This window comes from Chiloscyllium plagiosum, unplaced genomic scaffold, assembly GCF_037043375.1.
Source record: "Chiloscyllium plagiosum isolate Xiang-an unplaced genomic scaffold, Cpla_swu_hap1 HiC_scaffold_37, whole genome shotgun sequence".
Classification (NCBI taxonomy): Eukaryota; Metazoa; Chordata; class Chondrichthyes; order Orectolobiformes; family Hemiscylliidae; genus Chiloscyllium; species Chiloscyllium plagiosum.
The window spans coordinates 41,093,819-41,106,342 of record NW_028270175.1 but is presented as its reverse complement, the minus strand read 5'-3'; the positions used below and the strand labels follow the sequence as shown (position 1 = coordinate 41,106,342).

Here is a 12,524-nt window from a genome sequence, read left to right as displayed (position 1 = left end):
TCATGTCTTCTTAACTCTCTAAATCCTTCCTAGCTGATCTGTAACTCTCCATCGCCTCATCTGAACCATCTTGTCTCAACGTCACATAAGCCTCCTCCTTCTGCTTAACAAGAGATGCAATTTCTTAAGTTAAGGGAACCGTGGTTTACTAATCACTTCCTCTCTGCCAGACAGGGACATACCCATCAAGGACACGCAATAACTGTTTCTTAAACTAGTTCACATTTTGATTGTCCCCATACCCTACATTTTGCTACCTCATTCTATGCATCCTAATTCCTGCCTAATCGCATTATAATTGCCCTTCCCCCATCTATAACTCTTGCCCTGTGGCATGTACCTATCCCTTCCCATTGCAAAACTAAACATAACTGAATTATGGTCACTCTCGCCAAAGTGCTCACTGACCACTAAATCAAACACCTGGCCTGGTTCATTACCAAGCACCTGATCCAGTGTGGCCTCCCCTCGTCGGCCCTTCGACATACTGTATCAGGAAACCCTCCTGCACACAATGGACAAAAACTGATCCATCCAACATACTGGATTTATAGCATTTCCAGTCAATGCTGGGGAAGTTAAAGACCCCATAATGACCACCCTATTCCTTTCAATCCTATCCAGAATTGCTTTGCCGATCTTCTCCTCCACACCCCTGGAACTCTGCGGAGGCCTATTAAAAAACTCCCAGCAGTGTGACCTCTCCTCTCCTGTTTCTAACCTCAGCCCATATCACCTTAGTAGACGAGTCCTCGTCAAAAATTCTTTCAGCCACTGTTATATTGTCCTTGACTAATAAGGCCACACCTTCCCCCTGTTTTACCGCCTTCACTGTTCTTAATGAAAGACCTAAACCCTGGAACCTGCAACATCCATTCCTGACCCAAGCTCTATCCAGTTCTCCGAAATGGCCAGAACATCGAAGTCCTACGTACTTATCCATCTCTAAAATGGAACATTAGGCTTTACCTGAGATTGACAGAAATAATAAGGATCAAATCAGATGCCTTCCTGAGTGACAGTTTAGACGTCCCTCGATGTATATCTCCTACCTCTTGCCTTGAAATTAAGCAGCATGGTCATGGCTTGAAAACTGACTGCATAGATAACTATACCAAAAGGTTGTAAACGCATTTTTGGAAAACAAACATAACTGTTTGCTGGTGATGCTTTCAGCAAGTTGAATGTGACTGACCTGTCAAAGACAAACCTCAAAAGCTGCAAATTGAGTGTTCTTGGAAGGCTGAGTAGTTTAATTTTCCTAGTGGCATTCTGTTTGTCCTGACATTCATCACAAAAGTACCTGTTATCTCCTTCTAGCTTTTCTTCCTGAAAGAAAATTTAAGATTAGTGCAAGGACTATAACATGGAGTAAATCACTTAGGTTTTTACATGGAATGAACGTTCTTTTCCTAAATAAATGTTACACGCGTTATCATTTTTCTTACATCATTGTGGGAGATTGTGGAACTTACAATAGTGAACCCAAAATTCTATTTGATTGTTCTTTTAAATCTCCTCTTCACTCCAAACTTACTGCCCATAGTTTCCTAAACAATTTCACTGAAACCCAGCATAAAAGGTGAAGAATAGGACATCCCCAACCCCCTCATCTTGCGATTAGGTATTTTACAGTTTTTGAGCTCAAAATGCACTTTATAATTTTCAGATCATAAGCATTCCTGCAATTTGTTTGGACAGCAGCTGACAATTCTACTGTTGATTCCAGTATTTCCAAGGTTCACTTTCCTCTCTTTCTTGTTTCTTTACTTGTTCTATCACCATCTTATTCTTGCACCATCATTCATTTTGTCATTTCTCCTCTTCTGCTTTCTACCCTATTCCAGATCCTCCTTTTACAATTTTCCTCCTCATTTCCTCTGTATTTCCTTAACGTTTTCCAGTTCCAATGCAAGATCAGCAACCGGAAACGTTAGCTTTGTTTCTCTCATCACAGACGCTGACCAACTTTGAAGACTTCTTGCTTTCATTTCAGATTTCCAGCAGGTGCAGTATTTTGCTTTTTGCTTCTTGCTTCTACGCTTCAACTGTTAAGAGGTTGAGTTTCCATTCAAACAAATAAGTAATAGCAAAGACTTTCTTGCATATGACATAACTTAAGTAGCTGTTGCGAACATTAAACTTTTTACTTAGTGAATGACATGAAAGCTGTTGTCAAACATATGAGGATTACAAGGATAGGAAGAAGAAAGATTATAATGGAGTTGAGAATGAATGTTTTGATTTTAAATGAAACACCAGAGGACGATGAGTCAATGCAAGTCAGTGGCACAGGGATGACAGATGGGATGAGTGGAACTTTGTATGTGATGGAAGTTACACAGGATGAAGATGGAACCGTAAATGATGGAGATTACTTTGCGAGTACTCAAATATTTATAGTCTGATTTCTAATTTGTTCTTCTCTTTATGGACTTTCTGTGCCATTTACTGGTGGTTTAGAAAGCTTCCACAGATAGCTTTTATCAGAGCTTCTAGAATATCGACAATTATACTATAAGGAATGGCACTGCCTACACTGTTGAAGCTTAGAAGTGGCCTTGGTTTACCACATGGATTACTTTCCATTTATGCATACTGGCAACCAACTATAGGTTGACCAAAGTTTGCCATAGAAAAATGTATAAAAATTTTTAGATATTGTTATTGAATTCCTTGCACACTAAGCAAAACTTTCCAGGGAGGCTTTTTCACAGCTGACTCAAAACACTAACATTTCCTTTGTTGGAAACAAACACATTATGAATGGAAACAGCTTTACAAGTAAGCGACTGTATTAGTTTCACTGACTTAAAACCCTGCAAAAGTCTGAACTGAAAGGCTGGCACCAGTCCTGAAGCTACTCAGAAATCAAGTCCTATACCTAGCACACATTAAAACATAACTGCTGAAAGTAAACAAAGAACTGTGGATGTTGAAACCGGAAGTAAAAACAGAAAGCTCTGGAAAAACTCAGGTTTGGCAGTATCTGTGGAAAAAGAAAGGAGCTAAAGGTTTTGAGTCCAAAATGACTTCTTTTTGAAACAAAAGAATATTAACTGCACAGCATTCACACAAGTAAAGCTTAACAAGATTAATGTAACACAAGATCAATGAAATAGCGCCTCTCAGGTGTGCTCCACCAGTCAAAATGAGATTTAATTAACTGTATCAACTCCAGTTTTCCACCTATTTTCCATTTCCTTCAATCCTAAGTGACTGAAAATCTACCACCTCAATCCTGAACATAAATAACATAAAAGCCCTCCAGTAGATAATTTCAGGTTCATAACACTCAAGTGAAAAAAAAATCTCAATTTTGCCCTACATAGCCAACCCTTATTTCAAACATAAAAACTGTTTCTACCAGAATTGAACCAAAGGATGTTCCCTCTCAGCAACTGCCATTTAAAGTGCTCTAAGAATTTTATAAATTTCAAAAAGATCACTTTACTTCACCTCATTATACTCCTTGCCTACATAACAAATGAACGTCCTGTTAAACACTTCAGAGTTAACCACACTACTGTAGGGCTGAGGGTACTCAGACCAGATAGGTCAGCAGGTTGCCTTCACCAAATGAGGTTAGAAAACAGGATGGGTTTTTGGAACAAGTCATTGCGTGCCAACTGTAATGAATACCAGAATGTTACTGCAGATTTAATTAAATTAATTGAAGTTAATTTCCACAGTTGACGCAACGGGATTAGAATTCATGTCTCAGAATCCTTAGTCCACGGTTCTGGATTAGTAGTCCATTAACGTAACCACTTTTGCTACTAAAATCAGGCTAGCTTTTTGTTTTAAAGTCACAGTATTGGATTTTAGATCAAAATTAATTATCTTTATTTCTGCCATAAATTCAACTAACTTGTTGAAAAATCTGCACAAAACTCTGTAATTTTAAACTTTTTTCTTGATTTGTCTTTCATATTAATGTCCAATTACTATTGTTGAACTCTATCCTTTAGAATATTAACATTTATTTCAAAAGGGACAGAATAGCATTTGGAATATTTAGAGAAGTTTTGGGCTCCATATCGAAGAAAGGATATAGTGGTGTTGGAGTGAGGATATAAAATCTGGATTTAGGCTATTGTCAGGAGCAACCATTTAATGCATGCTTTTACTAACTACAAAATGGCTTCTTAATGCAAGTAACATAATAAAATGGCTTCAGGCTGCAAATTAACATAACTCTCATTCCTAGAATGGGTCCCAGTTTAGGATGACGCAGGCCACTCATCCCCATAATATCAGCTATGAAGACTGGGTGCTTCATTTTCAAAAGAAAGAAAGGTTTGCGATAAGTGGGTGGTGTGCTGGGGACAATCAATCAATCAGGAGACGTTAGGGGCTCAGTGGGTATCTAGGCACAAAATCACTATCCTCAAAAAGGGTCGGTATACCAGACATAGATTCTACTAGGAATCCCGAGCCTTAAGTTCTTTATTTTACAGTACCTGTTTGTATATTCCTCAACCTTAGTGGCCTTACACATTCTCTTATGGCCCTTTTTTTTCATGTACCCATTCACAAATCACCTCCCACCTTTTGGGAGTTCCATCTGCTATACAGAGGTCTATCCCCCAATCATATGCAGAATTTCTTCAACTGGCCAGTAGGATAGCTTTCCATTCTTAAGTTAACAATGAATTAATGCAGCCATGCTTCAAATTAACCAAGAGGCAATGAGACAGGTCACTGACAATGTGTAAAGGAATAAAACCAAACAATCCTGCCAATTCATTTTGATTTTGTGATTCAGGTTAATACAATTGACTATTAAAAATAATAAATAAAATAATTATCTGCAATTCAGGGCGGAAATTGAACAAGTGACTAAGACATTTTAAAAGTCATCAATATAAACTGGAAATTCATTTATTCAGTATTCAATATTCAAAAAGTAAAATGTATACAGTTTCCAACTTTGAAATTCACTATAATTAGCCGGTTCTAATCCCTTAATTTAAATCCAAGATTAGGTTCCTTAAGTGGTCCTGACCAGACATTGCTCATTTACAACGCTATAGATAGTGAAATGGTTGCAGCTGCCTTAAAAGTTCTTGGCTACTCAGATGATTAAAAAAACTTCTAATGCACAAATAATGGCCAAATCCAAAAACACAGATATTAACCATAGAATATTAATTTTATTACATGATTTATCACAAACCTAATGTTGACTGAAACTTCAGTTGTCATTGATGGAGGGGACTCCCTCATAAAGCTATGACTGGCACATCATAATCACCAATGAAACTTAATTTTAAGTGGAAACAAACGAGTCCGAAACAGAAAAAGGTTAAGGTTGTCCTCCTCTGTGTTAAACTGATTTGAAATTGAATAAGGTTGGGAGGAGGTTTACAAGAATGACTCTGGGAATGAAGATCTTGTCACAGGAGGACTCTGGGTCTGTAATTGATAGAGTTTAGAAGGTGATCTCATCAAAACTTACAGAACACTGAGAGATGTGTATAGAGTGGATGTGGATAAAACGTTTCCACTAATAGGAGACACTAAGACCTAAGGACACAGCTTCAGAGCTAAGGAAGGGCCACTTAGAACTGAGATGAGGTGGAATTTCTTCAGCCTCAAATGGTTGTGGAGGCCAAGTCTTGGAGTGTATTTAAAACAGAGATAGACAGTCTCCTGATTAATAAGGAGATCAAGGATTACACAGAGAAGGTAGGAGGATGGGATTGAGAAACATATCAGCCATGATCAATGATAAAGCAGCCCAAATGGCCTGTTTCTGCTCCTATATCTTTTGTTTCCTGACACAACCTGCTTAATCCTAATCAAACTCACTACCCTGCTCTACAGTCTTGATCTTCTCCTGGCTTAGCGGTTTATCCTGGTCCAGATTTGCCCTCTCATCACTAGTTTTGAAAACATACACTCTTCATTATACAATGATGAATACTGAGGCAACCAAATTCTTCAGATTTTCAATTACTTCTAAGGAATAGATTTAAAACTGAGTACATAATGCAAACTCTTTTCTTAATGTAGTTAACATCTTTACAATTTTTCAATGAGCCTTAAAGTCAGGTTTTTAAAAAAAAAAATGAAAGCATAAAGAATTTTGAAAAGAGGCCATATTAATGGACACCGTGAAGGATGTGCTGTAAATGCTCAAAAAACTGACTGTAGTTCCATCTCATGGAGGCAGGGGAAGGAGGGAGCAAAATTGATATTAAGTCAGTTCGAACAATGGCTGGGGAATGTTAACACTGATAAAAGAAGTTTGGACCACCAGTTAAAAGAGGTGAGAGGGTCTATAATCAGTGGGGCTGGAGGGAGTCAGGTGAGCAACTCTATTCTCCTGATATAGTAATTTAACTTGTAGAGCTAATAATCCATTGCTTGGTACAACCAGCATTAATCCTAGAGATCGGGCCTCTTCATCAACATTGGGACACAGACATACTTCACACCTATTGTTTGAAAAGCTGAGTTATCTTGAGAATGTAATTTAAAAAGAAGCTCTAGGATTTACATAGCAAAGAACAGAAACCAGCATATCCTATCCTAAAAGATGAAAGATTTGATCTAAAATTGTTTAATGTACCACATCTCCATGACACTGGACTCTGCTGGCTACAAAATCTGTGATCATGACCTTATTCTCCACAACCACCTGATGAAGGAGCAGCGCTTTGAAAGCTAGTGCTTTCAAATAAATCTGTTGGACTATAACCTGTGTTGTGTGATTTTGTGATGACGACATGTTTTTGGTATAGTAACTGGATCCCCTTCTGGCACTGCAGTATCCTTGTGTACCAAGGAAGCACTTCAAAATTTAAAATGGGTGAGAATTCATTGCCAGATATTGGTATTATAAGTCTCTTTAACTGTCTCCTACCTACCCTCACCATTGCAAATAAAAGAACACAAGCATTTTTGAGAAAAATAATGCTACAAAATTAATGAAATTGAGGTGGACACAACAATTATTTGTGTAGTGGGCCTGGTGAAAGACATGTTACTGAAGAATGAGTCCTGGGACCTGTTCTCCCCTTTACTGAAGATCACGATACCTTCAGAAATTCATCAATGCAATCTGTCAGCTGCTTGTGTCCTTGGATATTTAACTCCAGTTCATAAAAACGAGATAACAGCTTAGACTCCCGCCTGCATTGATTACACCTGAAATTAAAAGAGAGACATTGCTAATTAAGCAGAGACTAAATAAACTTTGGTTTTAAAAAATGCTTTTGCAAATCATAGTTCAACTGAGTAACTCATCTTCTACATTAGATGCAGTTGGGATAGATGATGTCAAATCAAATTACTATCAGATTCCATTTGGATCACCAAGAATTTCACTCACATAAAATAGGCAAATATTTGGTTAGATCACTTGAATTCTGCTTGGGCATAAAATACTCCTTCAATTTTACATCAAAATGCAGATAAAACATTGGGTTTCATGGTTCTATTTAATTTGAATTTGTTGAATAGTAACAAAAATATGCTTAGTTGGTTTATGGAACTGTTTGACTGCTTGAATAATATATACCACAAGGAAGGGACAATTTTTTTTTTGCAGATTACATACATTAAGTACATAGGGAGGCAAGTTACTCGATGCTTGTGTTCTACAACAAAAAAAACTTCAGCAAAACTACTTGTATTGATAAAGCATCTTTAATGTACGAAGGTGATTCATGGCACTTCAGAGTCATAATCAGCCAAACACCGACATTGACCAAAGCAGGTGGGAGCCAGTAGCGCAGCTGACCAAATAGGTGGCTCCAAAGTGGACTTTAAGATTAGATTAGATTCCCTACAGTGTGGAAACAGGCCTGTCGGCCCAACCAGTCCACACAGACCCTCAGAAGAGTAACCCACCCAGACACATTTCCCTCTGACTAATGCATCTAACACTCTGGGCAATTTAGCATGGCCAATTCACCTGACCTGCACATCTTTGGACTGTGGGAGGAAACCCACGCAGACATGGGGAGAACGTGCAAACTCCACACAGACAGTTGCCAGAGACTGCGATCGAACCCGGGACCCTGGCACTGAGGCTGCAGTACTAACCACTGAGACACCATGCCGCCCCCACACTGAGCCACCATCCCGCCCCCACACTGAGCCACCATGCCACCTGGTGAGCAAATTCCAGAGATTAGGGCTTACTCCTGCCTTAGCTGTCTATCAGCGGTAGTGTAAAGCCATTCGGGGTCAGATGTTTTGTTTCTTCCTGAAAACCATTACTATCCCCTCTGCCTTTTATTCCATAATGACTTTAATCTCTAGTTTCCCTCACCCCAGACCCTCCTTTTTGTTCTATTTGCCTTGCTACCCTTTTCAACAGCCTAAAACATCCATCTCTATCTCTCTCCAGATCTGGAGACGAGTCACCCATTGGATGTAAAATGTTAACTGTTTCTCTCTCCAGACACTGCCAGACTTGCCAAGTTAACTATTTTGAATGTGATTTTTTTGTACAATTTGGACGAAAATTAATTCAACTTTTGGCCATGCACTTAACCCTTTTATTAACTCATCTCTCCTGCCTTCTATTCTAGTTCAGACCTTCCCTTGGCTCTTTTCTCCTCCTTCCTCCATTCTCTGCCCCTTGTCTTGCTGAAAGCCAAGTTCATGTTGAACATTTTCCAGTTTGGATGAAAAGTCACCTGTGTGGTTATGGAAGTCACCAAAGGCTTTAATCAATCTGATTCTTTGCAAAGATGGAACTAGCAGATTTGAGCACAAAATCAAAAATAATGTTCCAGTCCAGTTTTTAGAAAGTTCTGCATTGCCTCAGGTGCTGTATTTTGCATGCGGCAGTAAACAAAGAACCTCTCAGGTATAACCCAGAACAACATTTTGAAGAGCAGCTAAGGAATTAACTTGTGTCTCCTGGGCCATATTTATCCCTCAATCAACATCTCAAATAGTTTGAGAGCTTATTGAGTATAAACTGGTTATCACATTTTCTCCATGACAACAGTAAAGGTAAAGTCAGCATTGGCCTGCTCTCTAATGGGAGAGCACACCCCAGGCAAGGGGAAATGTTGAGACAGATGGACCTCCATGGAAATATCAACAGTGCAGGAATTGAACCCATGCTGTGGTGCCACCCTGCATTACAAACCTGCCATCATTACACAGCAATTACATATCAAAGCATATTTTGTATTGAGTGTGAAGTGTTTTGAGATGGCTGTGGTTGTAAAAGTCACCATTTAAATGCAAGTTTGCTTCACCTCTTATTTAGTTTTTCCTACTTTTAGTGACAGGTATTCCACTGGACACACTTGCAAACGTTCAAACCTTCTTATATTAAAAACCCATATAATCCTTAACTATGAGAGGATAACTTTGAAAATTGATGATTAATTTTCAACCACCGTGACAGAACCAGCGATCATCTTGCTTCAGAAGATTTTATTTTTGCACACATTAGACCATTGAATTATGAAGACTGGTATTCAGGAGTAGCTTTCGAAAAATAAGATTTCTTTGTCATTGTCGGGCGAATATCAGACTGTTGAGTATTGTCTTAGCAACTGGTTTTGAGACAACCTACATTGTGGCCTTTGGCAGAGCAGGGGCAGGTGGAGGAGGGGTGGTAGGAAGGCAGAGAGCTGACATCACCTGTAATTAGAATCCAAAATCAGTAAGCTTTCTTAGCCATTCTCACATTTTTGAGATGTTAAATGAGTTTGAGCTCTCAGCCAAATTTACAGGACAGACAACTAAGAAACTGAACAAATTCAAAACCTATATATCTGCAGTTACAGATCTGCGGATTGCCTGTGAACAATATCTTTGATCTTTGGAAGAATTCTGTACTTTGGAAACACTGCCAAATTGTACAAAGCCTGGGCTTTCCATATACCTCCCAATTTCTTCGTGCATTTTGTTATATCACCAGTAAACCACTTAGAGAATCAGTTTTATACTTCAAGTGATGTTTTCCACATTTCAAATAATACAGAACTAGGTGAGCAGCCCAAGTGAGTGCCGCTGCTTAAACCTGCTATAACAGCAATTATAATTAGTCCAGTGGAATACTGTCCTGCGCAGTGCTTGTCAGAATGCAAGCCTCAGTTCATAGAAAATACCGGTTTACTGGCTTTTCACTGTGACTCTGCATTCGCAGTGTTTGGATAACACCGGAATTATGGTTGCAACAGTGCATCTTTTAGATCATCACCAATGTTACCTCTAAGCTGTAACCTAAAAGCTCTCACGTAGTCTACATTCAAGTCAGTCCTATTTAGGTCTGAAAATGTGTTGCTGGAAAGGCACAGCAGGTCAGGTAGCATCCAAGGAACAGGAGAATTTACGTTTCGGGCATGAGCCCTTCTTCAGGAATGAGGAACGTGTGTCCAGCAGGCTAAGATAAAAGGTAGGAAGGAGGCACTTGGGGGAGGGGCGTTGGAAATGCGATAGGTGGAAGGAGGTCAAGGTGAGGGTGATAGGCCGGAGTGGGGGTGGGGGCGGAGAGGTCAGGAAGAAGATTGCAGTTTGGGAAGGCGGTGCTGAGTTCGAGGGATTTGACTGAGACAAGGTGGGGGGAGGGGAAATGAGGTAACTGGAGAAATCTGAGTTCATCCCTTGTGGTTGGAGGGTTCCCAGGCGGAAGATGAGGCGCTCTTCCTCCAACCATCGTGTTGCTATGGTCTGGCGATGGAGGAGTCCAAGGACCTACATGTCCTTGGTGGAGTGGGAGGGGGAGTTGAAGTGTTGAGCCACTGGGTGGTTGGTCCGGGTGTCCCAGAGCTGTTCTGAAACGTTCCGCAAGTAGGCGGCCTGTCTCCCCAATATAGAGGAGGCCACATCAGGTGCAGCGGATGCAATAAATGATGTGTGTGGAGGTGCAGGTGAATTTGTGGCGGATATGGAAGGATCCCTTGGGGCCTTGGAGGGAAGTAAGGGGAGAGGTGTGGGCGCAAGTTTTGCATTTCTTGCGGATGCAGGGGAAGGTGCCGGGAGTGGAAGTTGGGTTGGTGGGGGGTGTGGACCTGACGAGGGATTCACGGAGGGAGTGGTATTTTCAGTACGCTGATAGGGGAAGGGAGGGAAATATATCCTTGGTGGTGGGGTCCGTTTGGAGGTGGCGGAAATGACGACGGATGATACGCTGTATATGGAGGTTGGTGGGGTGGTAGGTGAGGACCAGTGGGGTTCTGCCCTGGTGGCGATTGGAAGGGCGGGACTCAAGAGCAGAGGAGCGGGAAGTGGAGGAGATGCGGTGGAGGGCATCGTCGACCACGTCTGGGGGGAAATTGCGGTCCTTGAAGGAGGAGGCCATCTGGGTTGTACGGTATTGGAACTGGTCCTCCTGGGAGCAGATGCGGCGGAGACAAAGGAATTGGGAATATGGGATGGCGTTTTTACAGGGGTCAGGGTGGGAGGAGGTGTAGTCTAGGTAGCTGTGGGAATCGGTCGGTTTATAGTAAATGTCCGTGTTGATTCAGTCGCCCGAGATAGAAATGGAAAGGTCTAGGAAGAGGGAGGGAGGAATCTGAGACGGTCCAGGTGAATTTGAGGTCGGGGTGGAAGGTGTTGGTAAAGTGGATGAACTGTTCAACCTCCTCGTGGGAGCACAAGGCAGCGCCGATACAGTCATCGGTGTAGCGGAGGAAAAGGTGGGGGGTGGTGCCAGTGTAGCTGCGGAAGGTGGACTGTTCCACATATCCTACGAAGACCTGACCTGCTGCGCTTTTCCAGCAACACATTTTCAGCTCTGATCTCCAGCATCTGCAGTCCTCACTTTCTCCAGTCCTATATAGGTGCCATGCAAAAAAAAAATTAACAGCTAAAGTACCTTAATGAACCGCCCACATGCAAAATAAAACTAGGGTAGATTGGTCATTGTCCTACTGTACAGTTTATGTACACTTGAATAGTGTAATTTACATTTAGCAAGCTCACATAAAGCAGCAATTAGAAAATAACAATCTGTTTGAATGCTATTGACTGGGGCTAAATGTCAGCAGATAAACCAGAAACCTGTTAACTTCTATCTGAATCTATCCACCACAGAAGCCAATGAGGGCCCAAATTTAGCATTGGCCAAAGACAGCACTTCAGTGTTGTACAAAGCTTCAGCCTAACTTGAGGAAATCTTTGGAATAAGGCTGGAACAGGTGACTCACTAATTCAGAAATAAGAAATACAAGTATTCAACCGAAGCTGATTCTTAAAAATCAAAGCGATTCTTTACAATGATATTGTTTGACAGGTCTGAATGACCAGTTTTATAACAATATACACCTCATCAACTGAAAGTGAACAAATGTGAGAGGAAACAATTCAGAATTAGATGAAGCAATATTGACTTCCCATTGCATGGCATTTGCTCATAATACTATTTGTGTACCTATGTTCTTTTGTTTTCTAGAGATTAAAGTTGCAACAGCAGAGTGTAAGCCAAAGAATAGGCAGTGGACGAGTAGTTAGGAATGATAGAGAGTAATAGAATTGGGAAAAGGTTTGAAATATGTCATTACACCCTACATTGAACATGAGGTGAAAATCAAAACGAATTCCTA

At 40.6% G+C, this 12,524-nt stretch overlaps 1 protein-coding gene across 2 annotated transcripts in view; it reads right to left on the bottom strand.

Moving 5' to 3' along the window:
• The window catches only part of usp48 (ubiquitin specific peptidase 48), a 130,935-nt gene that overhangs the window by 82,708 nt on the left and 35,703 nt on the right, over positions 1-12,524 (bottom strand). For both annotated transcript variants that reach the window (XM_043675526.2, XM_087980644.1), the window contains 2 exons: positions 7,047-7,155; positions 1,196-1,329 (listed from right to left, as the gene is read on the bottom strand). In XM_043675526.2, the coding sequence (XP_043531461.1) occupies positions 1,196-1,329; positions 7,047-7,155 (243 nt within the window). The remainder of the gene's footprint in view (positions 1-1,195; positions 1,330-7,046; positions 7,156-12,524) is intronic.